General features: G+C 31.1%; 1 protein-coding gene across 1 annotated transcript in view; it reads left to right on the plus strand.

The window, feature by feature from the left end:
- The window catches only part of RNGTT (RNA guanylyltransferase and 5'-phosphatase), a 241,283-nt gene that overhangs the window by 82,066 nt on the left and 140,611 nt on the right, over positions 1-18,606 (plus strand). The window contains 1 exon segment of the mRNA XM_039853170.1: positions 3,190-3,354. Coding sequence (XP_039709104.1) covers positions 3,190-3,354 — 165 coding nt within the window.

Below are 18,606 nucleotides of genomic sequence, written 5' to 3' on the forward strand. Positions count from 1 at the left end.
TTCACTTTAATTACTGTTGATGATTATATTATATAAATATATGAAATTTATCTTTTTTCTTCTTGACGATCATTTGAGTTTCCATATTTTGCTGCTGTACTGCAGTTATATTGAACAGTTTTATACATTTTTTCTTGTGCACGTGTGTCACAGCTTCTCTGGGACAGTTCTCATTCTTGAGATGTAATCACCTGGAAAGTGTTTATAAAAGTCCAGTCCCTCATCCCTACAGCATGGAGATTCTGATTAAATTGGCAACTTCAGCTTTATTATATTAGTTGCGTTGCTAAATTCTTCAAAAGTAGTTGTATTAAATTACCACAGTTGGTATTATCAGATATCAAATTTTTGTCAATTGGATATGTGTGAAATAATATCTCATCTTGTTTTAATCTGCTTTTCCCTGATTACTAATGAAGTTAAGCATATTTCACATTTATTTTTACTCTTTTGGATTTTTCTTTTGTGATTTAATTGCAGGTTCAAATGATCTTTTAATTCTATTTGGTTGCCAGTTTTTTTTTCTTCTTAATGTGTAGGAATTAGTCTTTACTGAATTTTAATTCTTTCTTGGTTATAAATGTGGCAAGCAGTGTCTTTTCTAAATTAGTATCCATTGATCCACAGAAATTTTTCATTTTAATGAAATTAAATTTATTAGAATGCAAAGTTTGCGCATTTGTGTCTTGTTTAGGAAATTCATCCATATTTTGCTGTAAAAATGATTAAGTTATACTTTTCATCTCTAGGTCTGCAAGTGTTCGTTCAATAAGTATTTATTGAGTGTCTTTTATTATATTTCATTGGTTTTAAAGTCATTCTTTCTGATATTAGAGAATATTTATAATTGAAAGCATCATATATTCTTTAATTTGCTGTGGAACCTTCATTGATGGTTAACCACTTTGTTTATTTTGAATCACCAAATTAAGGTCATTGTTGTAAAAAAAATTTTTTTTAATAATATTTAAAAATGTTTTAGTTATTTAGTTTATTCTTTTGTCCAGCAAGAATTTTCATTGACCATTTTTTATATGTCAAGTATTGTTCGAGGTATTGGGTATACACAGATGAATAAGACATGTTTTCTTACCTTCAAGGAATTCATAATTTAATGTGCTGATCTCCAAAGAGGGCCACTTCCACAGCACTTCATTGGGATTTGAGAAGAAAACAGAACTTCTGCTTATTTTTTATATATTCAGTTTTTATATCTTTTATAGCACAGAGTTGTACATGTATGCAATTTATTAAAAGTTAATATACATAGGTACATTTGTTAAGATTTGTGTTTAGATTGGGTACAAAATTTGTCTTATGGATGAGACTATAAATGTAAAGAAACAGTAATATTATAAGTATAACAACAAAAGTATATGAGAGATATAGAAATATATGAGAAGTAAGGCAGAGGTGAGAGTATTCTAATTTACTCTGGGTATTGTTGAGTCGTTGAAGTGTGGAATTACTTATAAAGTGACACAGATTAATTTTGAAGAATTGAGTCTTGTTGACCAGGAGCATCAGATGGTTGTTAGCACTTGATGTGTGGTAGTATATGGGACATAGCAGGAAATGAGAATAGATTGGTGAGTAGGGGTCCAGTTTACTTGAATAAGACATTTTAGCTTCATTCTGTTTGTAATAGGATGCTATTGAAAGGTTTAGATATGATAAAGCTATGATCATATTTTTATTATTTTGAAAGATAACTCCAGTGGTAGCATGCATAGTGTTTTGAAATGAGAAAGAACTCAAAATAGGGAGACCAATTAGTCAACAGTTATTGAATGTTTCTGTAGTCCATTCTGAATGATTCAACACCTGTCTATCAAGAGCTTCCTTTATGATAGGCAGCGTGGATTTGAAGGTAAACTTGCTTTCAGCCTTTTCTTGCTTTGGTGAATTTATGTATATTCTAAAGTGAAGTATATCTAGGAGGGAATTTAGACTAATACATTTTAAACAGTTATTAGACTTTTTATTTTCTTTAAAAAAGAGGGCTTCCTAATTCCATTTTAATTTTATAGGGGTCTGAATTAATGTAATAGGCCTAATAAATAAACCTAGCATTTTAGGTTTTTCATCCTTTGGATGACGCAGGTGACATGAAAAGATTACACATGGCCTGTGTGGTTATTTACTAGCATTTCCTCAATAAATACCCTATATAAAGTTATATATAGTTCTATGTAAAGGGAACATACCTAGCTCTTGCTCATTTTCTCCTGCTCTTAGTTAATGTTCACATTAACTAAGCAAGTGCTGCCATCCCTTGTAAACATTAATTTGGGTGAACGTTAAGCTGAGTAATATAAAGTAGAGAAGAGGAAGAAGAGGAAAAGATGGGAAAAATGTGTGGAAAGGTGTCCAGTTGGAAAGTAAAGAAGGGAGGTACTTGAGATACCACTGAGGTGATGCTGCTAATCTGGACCAGTACTGTTATCTAGATGATGTTAAGCAATATTTGTATATGCCATTAGGATAGGGCAAAGCCCCTACCCTCAACTCATACAAAAACATACATGCACTTTTTATTTCATAGTTTAAACCACATATTTTATACACACACACCCCATATATACCATATATCCATATGAGGGCAGAAGAGTTCTTTATAACTGTATAATTAAATATATTTTGCAAACATTGTTCTATATTAATTTTCAGAGTTGAGGCTGTATTTGTCTAATATCTTCTACTTATTGATGCCTGCAGTGTTAGCATTTCAAACAAAAAAACATGCCGATGTTGCTTATTTTGATATAGTATTTCCTTATACTTTCCTGAATTATGTGGATTTTAGTTTTTATACAAGTTTTACTAATTCATATAATTTTACTAATTCATATAAATAAGAAAAATGATTAATCATATATTAATACTTTAATTCAGATATGAAAATTTTGGATCAGTTTATATGAGTAGATTTATACCCCTTTCTCATACTATTTTATGCATTTGTAATTTTAAAGTAAATAACTGTGTGTGTGTGTGTTTAGGTATGCTTCTGTCATTAGTCATATATTTTCAAGGCTGGCACGTATGGTTTTGCAGGCTGTGCGCGTTGGGCAGCTCCATAGGATGCTATTTATATAGACTGCTATATACAATGTGATAGCCTTGATAATTATGCTGAAAAAATAGTTTTTAGATTTGGAAATTAAATAATTGTCTCATTTAATTTAGGCACAACCGGTTGGAGATTGTGATTTTAATATTCGTCTGCAGTGTATAGAACGAGAAATAATAAATCCCCGACATGAAAAAATGAAGACCGGTCTCATTGACAAAACACAGGAACCATTTAGTGTCAGAAATAAGCCATTTTTTGACATTTATACTTCAAGGAAGGTAATGTTTTCTAATTAATACTTATAATATATCCTAATTCAGCTTGTGAGAGGAACATGAATGACATTTTTCTGCCCAGTTGTCTTGATTTTTCCAGATTACTTGAATTGAATTTAGTCCTGTTTTGAAAAACACATGTACAATTACCAGGTCTTCTCCTCTTTAGTAAGATTCTCAGTAATGGAAACTTAAACTAGGTTGCTTCCTTATTTCTCATCATAGTTTTTGATTCATGGCTGTTTGTTCATATTATATTTTTTAAAAAGTTGTAAGCAGTATAGAGTTATATGAGTGAAAATAACCCATTAGGCCTTCTGAAGGTCAACAATGTTTAGTACATAGTCTTATTTTAAAAATTTATTTACATATGTGTATGTACATGGATGACTTTCTTTTATTATTTATTTTTGTTGTTTGAACACTTAAAATGCATCATGTTAAATATTCTGGGATTATTGTTTCTTCACTTAACAGTATGGCTTGGAAATATTTCCATGTTGGTGCATGGAGATTTGCTGCATTATTTTTTAGCTGCTGTATAGTATTTGACAGTAAAGATGTACCGTGGGATGATTATTTTTTGGAGGAGGGGTGGTTATGATAGAATAATATAGGAAATATAGCAACATATGCAATTATATCTTTTAAACTCTTTTCTAATATAACCTCCCATGTTAGATGATGTAAGTTTTTATTGTATTTTATCTGCTTCTACTCATGTCCACTCAATTTGGTATTAGCCCTTAATCCCACCACTGTTGCCTGCCTTCTTCTCAACAAATATAAACTTATCATTCTTCTTTCATTAATATTTTGCATAATGCCTGTTTGGCATAGGACTATTGGTTGACTTCTGCTGCTATGATCTTCCCACATTCACTTCTTGCCTTTTGTGTGTCTTTTGGCAGTAGGCAATTTATAGGAGTTCCTGCAAGAGCTTGTGCACGTCTGTGCCCTGCCCAATTGATAGGGTAAAGATAATGTTGACACTTAATGTGGACCCTACCCTTAGTGGAAATCTGCTAATTGGAGCCATATTCTCTTACAGAAATATTTTCTAAATTATAAATACAGTGTGAAAGTTGGGCAGAAGCCAAATTGTTTCAGTTTGCATTCGTTTTTAAAAAAGCTAATTTGACAGCTTGTGCTATCATAATTCAAAGTTCAGCATCTAAGAAAATGTGACTTAGTATAGTTCATTAGTCAAAATCAGTGCTGTTTAGAAATATTTGGCAGTAGATGATTATGAGAACTGTTCTTTAGGGATCTGAAGCAGTTATCAGTTATGTTGAACAACTTAATGTAGTTTTTCAATAGAAAAACATGATGCTCTTACTATTTTTCTTTATACTTAGCTTATATAACCCCTTTTTAAAATTGTAGGCTTTTTTTAAAGCATATTTGGAATTTTTTAAATTCATGTTTGGAATTTTAATTATTAGTTTCCCCTTCCCCCCTTTTCAGTTTTTACTGTTATTTTTCGTTCTCAGTTTCTCTTGAAATTGTTTTTGGTTGTAGAATACAGAAAGAAAGCATATTTTGTAGCAGAGTTGGTTTAAAGGGCAAGACTATAGTAGCACCAGATACAGGATAGTAGCTACAGTTGATAGATTATTGCTGTAGAGATTCTTATTATTTTTATCTTGGCTAATGAGTATAGTAAAATAGTGATATTATGAGTGATAAAACATTTGTCAGAGAAGTATATATCATTTTTATGAGGAGGGCTAGTGTTTATCTGGTTTTAAACAAAATTTACAGCTATGGAAAAATGTATACTTTTTCATAGAAAATAATAGAATTTCATTTCTGTATATCTATAAAAATCTTCAAGATAACTTTGATTTTACGACTTTATTAGTATAGCTCTGCTAACAACCTCTTCATTTTGTCTAATTTAATCTATCAAACACAGTGCAGGGATAATGAGTTGTTCAGTTTTTATCTTAATATACATAGTTAGAATACAGCATTCAAAATAATAATAACAAGTAGCAATTTCTCAGTTTACAATTTTATTTGCATTTCCAATTTGAAGGCTAATTGGAAAAGAATTATTTTAATAGATTAAATATGGTTAACAAAATTTTAGAAGTGACACAGCTAATAGTTTCTCTGAAAGTTTTCTATCCATTTTATTATCTTCTCAGAAGAGTAGCCAATGCTATAAGTATTTAGTGTATCCATCAGAATGTCTTTGTGCATACATAAGCAACTATATTTATTTATATTCTTACCACTTTTACCTAAGAGGTGATTCTTAACACTGTTTTACACCTTGTTTTGTTTTTAATAGCAATATATATTGGGTCCCCTGGCCTTAATAGTGGTACATACAGATTGCCCTAATTCTTTTTATTAACATATGCACAAATTTCCATTTTATCAGCATACTATAATTTAACTATTTCATAGTTATAGAAATTTGGGTTGTTTTAAGCTTATTGATAGGTTTTTGTTTGTTTATTTTACATATAGATATCCAGTTGTTTTTATACCAATTATTGAAGGAAGATCCTCCTTTTTTCACTGAGTTTTTTTGCAACTTTATGAAAAATAAATTGTCATATATGTCTGGGTCTATTGATAGACTTATATTTCTTTCATCTAATTGTTTATCTTTACACAGGTACCATGCTATCTTGATTACTTTTGTTTATATAAATCTTGAAATCAGACTTAGTCTTCCAACTTTATGCTGCTTTTTTGAAGTTGTTTCGGCTATTCTAGTCATTTGCATTTTCATATGAGTTTTAGAGTCATCTGCCAATTTCTACAAAAAAGCTTGCTAGGAATTGGATTGTAGTTGTGTTGAATACATAGGTCAATTTAGGTAGAGAATTGACATCTTTACAATGTCCCATTTTTCCAGTTTATCAACCTGGTATGTTCTTTTATTTTCTTTATTTTCTCCCAGAAATTATTGTAGTTCTAAGTATCAGGTTTTACTCACCTGACTTTTTGCAGATTTATTTCATACTTTTTGATACTATTGTAAATAACATTTAAAAAATTTTAACTCTAATTGTTAGTAATATATAGAAATAGAGATACATTGATTTTCTGTATATTGATCTTATATCTTTTATCTCGCTTATTATATGCAAACATAGGGCACTTTTACTTTTTTCTTTCCAATCTGGATTCCTTTTCTTTCTTTTTCTTTCTTTCTTTCTTTCTCTCTCCCTTCCTGCCTGCCTTCCTTCTTTCCTTCCTTCCTTCCTTCCTTCCTTCCTTCCTTCCTTCCTTCCTTCCTTTTCTCTTTTCTTTTCTTTCTTTCCTTTTCTTTCTTTTCTTTCCTTTCCTTCTCTTTCCATTCTTTTTCTTTCCTTTTCTTTTCTTTTCTTTTCTTTTTCTTTCTTTTCTTTCTTTTCTTTCTTTCTTTTTCTTTCCTTCCTTCCTTCTTTCCTTCCTTCCTTCCTTCCTTCTTCTTTCTTCCCTATTCCTTCCTTCCTTCCTTCCTTCCTTCATCCTTCCTTCCTTCCTTCTCCATCCTTCTTTTTCCTTTCTTCTTTTTTTTTCTTTTTTGGCCTTATTTTATAGTCTAGAACCTCTCATTTAATGTTGAATAGAAGTAGAATGAACAGCCTTGTTTGTTCTTTATCTTTGGGCAGGGAAATTTTGTTTTTTATCTAAGTATGATGTTAGCTACGGGACTTTAGCAGACGTTTTTTATTCAAAATGAGTTTTTAAAGCTGTTGACTTTGGTATACTAACTTTATCAAACTCTCGCTGTATTTTGTTACTGTGTAATAATTTTTCAGTTGATTTTCTTGGATTTTCTAGGTATTCAGTCATATAAATAGACATAGTTTAACTAGATGTTTTTTACATCAGTTTTTCTCTTGCCTAATTTAGTTACACACGAGTACAATTTTAAATTGTAGTAATAGTTTTAAGGATTCTTATCTTGTTCCTGATTTGAGTGGGAATGCTTGTGTTTATTCATAGTATAATGTTGTCTTTGAGTTTGAAACCTATTTTATAAGGTTAAACAAGTGTCTGGTTCTTTTACTGAGTCATTTTACTTTTACTGTTGTCAAATGGCTTTTTATCTGCTATAATATAATACTATTTTTTTTTTCTGTTTATTTCATGAAAATATATCCTAACACCGAAGCTTTCTTGTGTCCTTGGGCTAAGGCCTACTTAATCTTGATATGTTATCGTCATTATCATTATTGTTGTTATTATTATTTAGAGCAGATTTGAGTTCACAACAAATTGAAAGGAAGATACAGAGACTTCCTTTACACCCTCTGCCACCACACATGCATAGCCTCCCACATTATCAAAATCACTCACTATGATGGTACATTTGTTACCAAGGATAAACTACATTGACATATCATAATAACTCAAAGTTCATAGTTTACATTAGGATTCACTCTTGGTGGTGTACATTCTGTGGGTTTTGACAAGTGTATAACAACATATATCCATCATTATAATATCCTACAGAGTATTTTCACTGCCCTAAAAATCCTCTGGGTTCTCCCTGTTCACGTCTTTTTCCTCTCCTGTCCCCTGGCAACCACTTATTTTTTTTACTATCTTTTTAGATTGCTTTTTCCAGAATGTCATGTAGTTGGAATCATACACCATGTAGCCTTTTAAGATTGCCTCTTTTTCTTAGTAATTTACGTTTAGAGTCTTTTCATGGCTTGGTAGATCATTTCTTTTTACCACATTTTATTCGTTCATTCACCTACTGAGGTACATCTTGATTACTTCCAAGTTTTGGCAATTACGAATAAAGCTGCTGTCAGCGTTTGTGTGCAGGTTTTTTGTGGACATAAGTTTTCAATTTCTTTGGGTTGAAATTGCTGGATAGGATGTTTAAAGTATATTTAGTTTTGTAAGGCTGCCAGACTGTCTTCCAAAGTGGCTTATCATTTTGCCTTCCCACCAGCGATGAGAGATCCTGTTCTACACCCTTGCCAGTATTGGTGGTGTCAGTGTTCTGGATTTTGGCCAATATAATAGGTGTGTAGTGGTATCTCATCGTTTTTTAAATTTGCAGTTCCCGAATAACATATGATGTGGCTTGTCTTATTATATGCTTATTTTTCATTTGTACATCTTCTTTGGTGAAGTATCTCTTAAAGTCTTTGGCTCATTTTTTAATTCAAAGATTTATTTTGTTGACTTTAAGAGTCTTCATATATTTTGGGTAATAGTCCTTTATCAGATGTGCCTTTTGCAAATATTTTCTCCCAGCGTATGGCTCTTTTCTTTCTCTTGACATCGTCTTTCACAGAGCAGAAGTTTTTAATTTTAACGAAGTCCAGATTATCACTTATGTCTTTCATGGATTGTGTCTTTAGGTGTTATATCTAAAAAGTCAACACCATACCCCGAGGTCCTCTAAGTTTTCTTTTGTGTTATTTTCTAGGAGATTTATAGTATTGTGTTTTACATTTAGATATCTGATCTATTTTGAGTTAATTTTTGTGAAAGATGTAAGGTGTAGATTCATTTTTTTGCATGTGATATCCAGTTGTTCCAGTACCATTTGATGAAAATTCATTTTTGTTCTATTGTATTGCCTTTGCCACTTTGTCAAAGATCAGTTGGCTCTATTTATGTGAGTCTATTTCTAGGCTCTCTATTTTATCCACTGATCTATTTGCCTGTTCTTTTTCCAATAGCATATTGTCTTGATTACTGTTGCTTGATAGTAAGTCTAAAGGTCAGGGAGTGTTAGTTGTTCAGCATTGTTTTTCAATATCATGTTGGCTATTGTGGGTCTTTTGCCTCTTTATATAAACTTTAGAATCGCTTTGTTGATCTCTGCAATATAATTTGCTAGAATTTTGCCTGGGTTTGCATTGAATCTATAGGTCAAGTTGGGAGGAACTGACATTTTGACAGTACAGATTTTCCTATTCGTGAACATAGAATCTTTCTCTTTTTTTTTTAAAAAAATGTACTGTCCATTTTTTTTTTGACGTTTATTGAGGATTTTTACATTGTTGTTCATAAATGCTTTTTTTTCTGTAAATCTTTGGAAATTTTTACATCAGTATTATACTTGCTTCATAAAAAGAATTTAGGATTTTCTTATTTTTCTATGTTCTAGAGTAGTTTTAAGAGCATAAGAATTATCTAGTTTTTATAGGTGTTGTGAAATCCTCCCATTAAACTATTTGGCCCTAGCATGTTGGAATTGGGTTAACAGATTTTAGATTTTTTTCACTTCTGTGGAAATTGAAATGTTTAGATTTTCACTCTCTTCTGGAATCTATTTGCGTAAATTATGATTCTTAGTAAAATATCCGTTTCATTAATGTTTTAAAATTATTCGTATGGAGTTGAGGAAAGTAATTGATTATAAAACTTTAAATTTCTTCTGTTTTTATGGTTATTTTCTCTCATACGATTTATTAGTTGAATGCTTTGTCACTTTTTTTCTTAAAAATGATAGCTCTTTATTTTCCCTCCTTCCAGTCTTTGGATTAATTTTTAAAAATTTCTGCTTGTTTCTTAAGCAAAGCCTACTTTGATTTTCATTAATTCCTTCTTTGTACCTCTCTTTATTTTATTGTCTTTTATTAACTTTTTGAGTTAGGTGCTTAATTAATTTTCATTCCTTTCTCTGAGCCTGCCATAGTCTGCTGTCTAGAATATGATATCTGATAACTTTTGTTACGTTCTTAAGAATTCTGCAATTTTGGTTTATTTATTGTTTTTCCCACACTTGTTAGTGTTTTTGAAGTTTCAAGGTGGAAAGGCCTTTTTATTTTCAGAATTTGTTACTAGTTAAATTTTATTGTGCTCAGATGAAGGAATATTACCTGTACTTATTCTGCTTTTTGGAATCTATTATAAGTTGTAATCAATTTTTAGACTATTTCTTAGACATTTCAAATAATGATATTTAAAATTTTCTTAGTCAAGATTTTGATATTTGTCAGTCAGATTTACCTTTCTAATTATGTTTTTGTTTTTAGTTTTTTATATTCATATTTATTTTTGGTTCAGTTGGTTTATCATGGACTAGGAATGGTGAATGAAAGCCTCCTAACACTAGTGTCTGTTTAATTATAATGCCTTCTAAAGTTCCTCATTAATACTCATGTTACTCTTTTTGGTGATGATAAATTCATAGATATTACTTATTCATTTGGATTTATTATATATTATGAACTATTCTTTTTTTGACTTGTTTTATCTTTTTTTGTCTGCTAAGATTGTGACTTATATTGTGTTTCTTTTTGTTTATATTTGCCTTTGTCTATCTTACTATTTCATTTCTTTTGGAATTGCATTCTTTTAGGTTTGTGTTTTGTATACTGCAGTTTTTTCTTTGTGATCTACACTGTAACTTGTTATTTAGAATGTTAAAGAGCTTTATTAAGATGTAATTGCATATCATATAATTTACCCACTTAAAATGTACGATTTCATTGAATTCAATTTAATGCACAATTCACAGAGTTGTGCAACCATCACCACAATAAATTTTAGAGCATTTTTATCACCTTCATAAGAAACTGTATCCATTAGCGACCATTCCTCACTCTTCCCTATACCTCCAGCTATTGACAGTCACCAGTCTACTTTCTGTCTATAGATTTGCCTGCTCTGGACATTTCATAGAATGGGTTCATACAACATGTGGTGTTTTGTGACTGGCTTTTTTCTACATAGCCTAATGTCATTAAAGCTCATTTACTTTATAGTGCGAATCAGTATTTCATTACTTTTAATGGCTGAATAATATTTTAATATATGGATACATGACATTTATCTGTTCTTTAGTTGATGGACGTTTTGTTTCTAATTTTTAGTTATTATGGATCTTGTTGCTGTAAACACTTGAGTGCAAATTCTCCTGTGGACATGTATAACTTTTATAAAGTGATGATTTATTCTGTGTACATTTATCCATATGATAGATATCTTGGGTATCAATGCTGACGTTATGTTACGTTTTCTATATTTATAGTTAACCATAAATCTTTTATTCTGCCGTTAAAACGTGTGTGGGTGCAATGTGTTTGTAGTTTTCTGATATTTGGATGGTCTGTATTTTTTGGTTTAGTGGTTAGTGTCATAATTATATCTTTATATGATATCTGTAGTTCTGTATTTCTTTACACATCACCTATTAAATTCCTGCCTATTAATACTATAAGTAGCATGTGTTTTCATCTTTCTTCTTTTACTCCCATTTCTCTACTATTAGTTTTTAATGAATAATACTACTTCCATACTGTTAAATATGCTTATACACTACTATTTGATTTGTTCTAATTAAATTATGAACTTGGAGTCTCAACCCATCCTTTCTCTCTTTCTCCTGTCAATTTTTATTTATATTGTTTTCATATTATTGGATAGATGATATGTATCTTTTGTTCTTTTATCTTAATCTTCACATTTGTTTTATTTTACAGTTAAATGCTCTTTAATGATTTGAAACAGTGGTCCTTTTCTCATAAATTCCTCAGCAATTTTTTGCTTGGCTGAAGTTTATCTCTCAGTGTTGTTTTCAAGAATACTTCATGAGAAGAGTGATCCCTTAATTCTTCTTGTATCTTTGAACATGTTTGCATGATGTAACTTTTACTTTTGAAGGGTTGTTTGGAGGGATATAAAATCCTTGACTCACACTTAACCTGTGAGTGTTCCACTGTCTTCTAAAATTATTCTTTCTGTGAAGCAATAAAATGTCGTCTGATTTTTTTGCCCCTGCCCCCATTTTAATTAACTTAATCTTTTTGTCTCTTTGCTCAAAAGATTATTTTTTCATCTTTAAAGTTCAGTAATTTACTTAATTTATCTTGAAGTTGATTGTTAGGTTAGTTTTCTCTGGCACTTATGTATGCCCTTTTAATATGTAGATTTGAGTTTTAAGTCTTATTGACTTGTATCTTTAAATATCTGTGATGTTATATTGTTTGGTTTTACTTTTCGAGCATTCTGACTGTGCTCACTCTATATCCCCTTTTCCAGCTTCCAGAGCAGCAGTTCTCAAACTTTAGTGTGCATCAGAATTATTTGGATGGTTTGTTAAAAAAAATTGTAAGGTTCCACTCTCAGATTTTCTGATTTTGGTAGGTCTGTGGTAGCCTGAGAATTTGCAGTTTCTCTCAGATTCTCAAATGAACTGCAGCTGCTGGTATCGGGACCCTACTTTGAGAACCACTGCTCTAAATCTAATAGTGATGCCCTGATCCTTTTAAACTCTTTTCCCCTCATTTTGTTTCATTTTGTCGTGTCCTTTAAATATATAGTCTCTTGTATCTTCATTTCTGTGATGATGATTTTTTTCCCTTGATTTTTTTTCCCTGTGTTTTGTCATATTATCTTCTATCTTATTTAGTTGTTATACCATCTTTTCCCTTGAATCCTTACATTTTTGCTTTGTTGTTTTTATAGTAGCAAGAGTTTTATTAATTTTTAAAGTCATGATAAAGTGCTTGGTAATAATTTTCATCCATTGTAGGGCATTATTTCTGCAATGTCTTATTACATTTCTGCCTCTTTCATTTGGTATTTTTGTATTGATGTTATATTAGTTCTCTTAATAATACTCATCTTTAAATAAATTAGATATTCCTGGATCAGTTATTTGCAATAGGTTGCTATAGAGGCGTACATGGAGTGATTAAAATTTTAGATTATACTACCTAAAACTTCACTGTAGAGTCAGACGTTCTAGGCAGTATAGCTCTTCTGTGTGATTCTTTAAAGTAGATCCACCAAATCTGTTTCTCCAAACAGTCTGGGAGCTGGAGTGCTTCTGTCCCCAGCCCTATTAACCCTGGTTGCTGCACTCAATATTTCAAACACTGAAATTAGCTTTTGTACTTAAGAGCAATACATTTACTTTTAGGGAATGTATTTTTGGGCGCAGTTTCTGAGATCTACTGCTAGTTCTTCCAGCCGCACTTTGAACTTTTCTTAGCCACTTTTCTCTTGAGGTTTCTTTCAGATTCTAGCTGCTTTTTGTAGCCTATGCTTGTATTTTAGAGTCTGTGGATTATATTTGCCTCTGAGTTATGCTGAAAACTGGGATTATGTAAAAAAAAAAATCTCTTTGGTAAATAAAAATCACACACAAAAATCTTTACTTGTTGCTTAGATGCGACTTCCAGAAGGAGAAAGTTGCACCTATGCTACAGTTTCAGTAATTTGAAAACATTGGGTTTGATTAAAGCACGGGGCAAGTTTCTGGTTTTTGTTAGAGCTGAAATTAAGTTCTTTTACATCATACAATTTACTTTTGACTAAAGAAATGTAAACAGAATTACAGTTTGGGTTTCTTCATGGATTCTCTGCCTATGTGTTATTGGAACTTACTTTGCTACTCTTAGATGAAGGAAATTGTAAACATTAGCCAGTATTTAGGGTAGAAATATTCTGATGAAGCTATTCATCAGAATATAATTTTTTTGTGTTCTGAAACAAAGATGGCAGAAATCTCCAAATGTAATAGCTAAGTGATACGTGATCTTCATTGCTCTTGTTTGATGGCCCAGCAGTTTCAGAGTTGTTCCCCTCAGCTGTCACTTTACTGATGGTCAGCTCTCCCCTCTTCTTCAGTGAAGTTCCCTCCAATGTTGTGGTTTATCTGTCAACAGGTTTCTGTTCTCTGTATTTCAGAAATTATTGAAATCTTTCTCATCTTCTGATGGTCTTCCAATTGCTTTTTATTGTTCTGGGTTAATTTCATTCCTATCATTTTATTGGTGTCTCTGGTTAGAGAGGGTAAAGGACATACCATCTTTAACTACAGTATGAACTCAAGGACATTTTCAAGAAAGATGTGGCTATTAAATGCCCTTTATTCTTGCATCAGTTCTGAGTATTCTGGCTTCTTTGGACATACTTAAAATTGTTATCTTGGATGTGGCTTATTTCTGTACAACATAATTGGTTTAATTTTTTTTCTATTTTTCCCCTGCAGTCTGGAAAATCTCGAGATTTGGTCTCATATGAAAGATTAATTTTTCCCTAATGTCAGTTTCTTTAAAGTGGGATCTTTACCCTTTTCTGTAACATTTACTTTTTATTTTACTACTTTCCCTTAAATCTCATCCTGTTATTTTTTCTTTTCATCTAGCTTTTTTCTTATTACTTGGTCTATCTTTTTCTTAAGACGTTTTGACTTCTGGCATCCTACTGAGTATATAATCCTTTTCTAAAACTTTATTCCTTTTTAATGAAATTTTTTGAATGGAATTTATGTTTAAAGTTCTACTTTTCCTATGAGTTTTCATGATGATGTTATTTCTCTTTCCTTAAATGATGAAAGATCCATTTAATCCTAGTGCTTGCTAGTCGACAGGATTATAGATCGTTCTTATCTGCACTCTATTTAAATTTCAGTTGGCCTTCCAGTTGACATTCATGGTGATTGTCCGACTGAGACTGTGCTAAAATGAAATGGAATATTCTTTTTCCTCTATTGCATGATCCTCTGAACAGATGGAGTATATGAATATTATGTTCTTCAATATGTTCTACTCTCTGGGATCTTTCTTTTTTCAACTACTGCACTTCTTTTATGAGTGACTGTAAAACTAATACACATATTCTTCCTTCTCAGTTATTTTCTTGGATTTGCTGTTTGTATCAGTAAAGGAAGTGAAAAATCTCTAAAGGACTTAGACTGTCTAGAACAGTAGTTTTCAGATTTCTTGGTCTCAGAACCCCTTTACACTTGTAATAATTCTAGGAAACTCTGAAGCGCTTTTATTTGTGCGGATTATGTTTTGTAATAGTTACCATATTAGGAATTAAAAAAGAAAATATTAATTCATTTTAAAACAACAATAAACTTACTATATTAATAGAAATAACACTTTGTGAAAAATAATTATACATTCTAAAGCAAAAAATAATTTAGTGTAAAGAGTGGCTTTGTTTTACCTTTTTACAAATAAAAGAGTGTCTGGCTTAATTAATTAAAGCTGGATTCTCATGTTCCTTTTTGCTCAATTTGTTGTGATATCATGTCATGTAGCCTCTGAAAAATTGCACTATATACTCATGAGAGAACGATAACGAAAAAGGCAAATTATTGCTTAGTATCATAATGAACATAGTTTTGCCCTAATGGACCACCTGAAAGAATCCGAAGGACCACCAAGTGTCTATAGATACACTTTGAAAATGATGTATTATAAGATGGGGAAAGAAAAGATGTAGGAGTGGTTTGCCCCATGATGTTGTAGACACACATAGAGGAAAAGCTGCCTGATTTCTCCTTGCGTCTGTGATCTATAGTGGACAGTGAGGGAGTGGGAGTGGGTCATTTTTGTTGGTCAGGCTTGCTGCTGCCTGCACAGTATATAAGGTCCATGGACCAAAATTTTCAGTAGAGATCAATCAGTGTTGAAGTTCCGGTAGCATATGGACTTTTTTGTCCTGGTATAAAATAAAATTTAAAGTTTTCATCCTGCGTTTTTCATAGGCATTTTAATAGATGTTTTGGAAAGTTTGCATCAGAGCTGCTAGACAGACAATATTTTAAGTTGTAAAGCTCTATTATTGTTTTCTTAGTTTGAGAAGCTGCGTTTTACATTTTATAATTACTTTCCCCTTAATTTTTGGCCATAGCATAGTAGTATATAAGTAGATAAAAAGATCTCTAAAATTTTAGCCATTTATAAAGCAGTAAGATTGGCTAATATATTCTTACCTAATTGCCTATTTATTTTTCTGCTAGATTGGCAAAAATAATTCATTTTCTTTTTTGTTAAACTCCCCATTTTTACTTTAATATGACTAAACTTGATCTTGAATTATTTCCTATTTGCAAAGGTCTATTTCTGCTGAAATAGTAAGTTTTCTTTCTTTATTTCCTGCTTGTCTGCATCTCTCAATTCCATATTTTCCTGTTAAGGGTAATAAGTTATGTTCCCTGTAGGATTGTATGTAGTTAGGATCCAGTCAAAGAACACACAAGGAATCAATCTTGAATGGCTTTAGGAAATTATACTTGATTAAAAAAACAAGCAAGACTCTGTATCCCTCACTCATCTCACATGTGCAAATAGAATAAATTTTTTTAAAAAAGGGAAAGACCTAATAATCTCTTGAAAGTTCCTAGCAATAAATGTATTGCTTTTCTCTGCTTGGATTCATTGGATTCATCCAGTTTGACTGCTTTATTAAAATTCTGTGGAAAATATATTTACATTGATTTATTTATGCTGTTTTGACAGTAAAATGTTTGCTATGTAGAGTGAAAGAGTAAAAATATGAACATATTTCTAATAATGATTGAGAGGGTTAAACAGATTAAGAAAAGCTATGCTTTTACTCCATTTAATTTTTCAAGGGCATGTGCTTATCTAGTTTAATAAGAGTTTTATAAGCATTTATTATTTTTTACATACTTTGTTAGGTAGGAAATTTAGGTTTTATTTATATGTATTTTATATGGCATTCAGATTTACTTTCTAGTTGTTGCCTTGCTCCTCTTTATTTTCTTATTTTATCTTGGAATATAAATTTATAGTTCTGAAGTGTTTGGCCAAGACAAATAGTTCACTAATTGTATATGTAATTACAGATATAATGGTGAAACTATTTTTGTTTAAAGGCAGATATAAGATAAAATGAGGATAACTTTATGTAGTCTCATATTTCTAGTGTTCAGTTTTGAATTATCTGGTCTATTAGTGTATCATTCATTATTGAAATAGAATGTAGCCTGATGGATCCTTTCATTCTCATTCATTTACCATTTCAGAGGAGGATTTAAAAAAATCACAGTAATGCTTAATAAAGATAATTCTTAATTGTATGGTGAGCCTCAAGATTTATTGTCTCAGGAAACTTCTTTTGGGGTAGTAAATCTTATTCAGTGAAACATGAAGAAATTATTATATGCGGTGCCAAATGTATTTTAAATACTTCTATGAAAGATTCACAATTGTAATGTGGAGAAATTTCTATGTATATTCAGTATAATAGCTTAATTTTTTTTTTTTTTTTACAATTAACATTCAGGAGATATGTATTAGATTCAGAAGAAAAAATGATTATTGGCCTCCAAAATGATTAGGAAGCAATTCCTTTCCTAAAATGTCTGCTGGATTAGTTGTTCTAACCAACTCTGGTTTTGAATCTGCTGCAGGCTAACAAAAGCACAGGATTGACTTATCACACAAACGTCTTTAAATTCAGTCGAACACTTAAAAAAAAAGTTATGTAACTCTTGTCAGTGTGAGCCAGTACTTTGGTATTAATGTCTGACCTAACAGATTTATTAGAATTTTAAAATGAATTAAGTTAAATAATAGCTTTTGCCCTTAACCGTTGCATAGAATAAGTGAACCTTCTATTGGTCATTGTTGAAATAACGGAAGGTACTTAGTTCCAGCACATGAGTTTAAAAGTAACTTTTATAGTTCATTTTAATGTTTTTAATTAAAAAATATTCACTGCCTCATCACATTACTGGAAGAGTAGATATTTAACAACTTCAGACTTTCTTAAAACCTGCAATACATATTTTAGTTCTTCAAGAAGTGAAAAGATGTCTGTATAAGTGGAGTGGACTTTGACACATGGTTAAGAAAATATAAACTTTTGAAACAGATAAGGAAAAATCAGGGACATACATTTTTAAGTTGGATTGTATTTCTTGGTTATTGAACACACACCTAGTCATTTTTATACCCCAAGGAGAGCCAGTCTTAGCAAAATTAAAATATAGAAAACTTCTGTGTCATTGTCGAAGGATTGCAATAAAATTTAAAATAATTTATAAAATTTCCAGGAAAATTGATTTGTGGCTCCTTATTTTGTGTACTTTTCTACTTATTGCAGTATTATTTTAAATAAATTGTATAGTGTTTAGTCATAGAATATATAGTTCGTGATGATGACTTCACAGGGTGCAAATGAAGCATCGAAGAACTTGATTGTGGAGTCACAAATTAAATACTCCTAATATGTGATATAATCCTGTTATCTAATTAATTGGGTGTAGTTTTATATTCATGAAAATATTTTCAGAGAAGATATTTTCAGAGGTCACTTTTAAGAAGCTTTAAATTCATGGGTTCAAGCATTCTCCCTAAATTTTTAAAGCTTAAGGTTCTGAAAACAAATGGGTGAGAACAAATTGTAAATCACAGCTGCGTTTCTAGAGCATATTTGGTTCTGCAATTTTAGGTAGTGAAATTTGAGGTTATCAGAGAACTCTATTGTTCACACAGAACCATATTTTCTCTACCTTGTTTTCCAAAAAAGATGCCATTAATTGTAAGATCGTGCCCTTATTTT

This window comes from Pteropus medius, unplaced genomic scaffold, assembly GCF_902729225.1.
Source record: "Pteropus medius unplaced genomic scaffold, Ma_sr-lr_union100, whole genome shotgun sequence".
In the NCBI taxonomy this organism is placed as follows: domain Eukaryota; kingdom Metazoa; phylum Chordata; class Mammalia; order Chiroptera; family Pteropodidae; genus Pteropus; species Pteropus medius.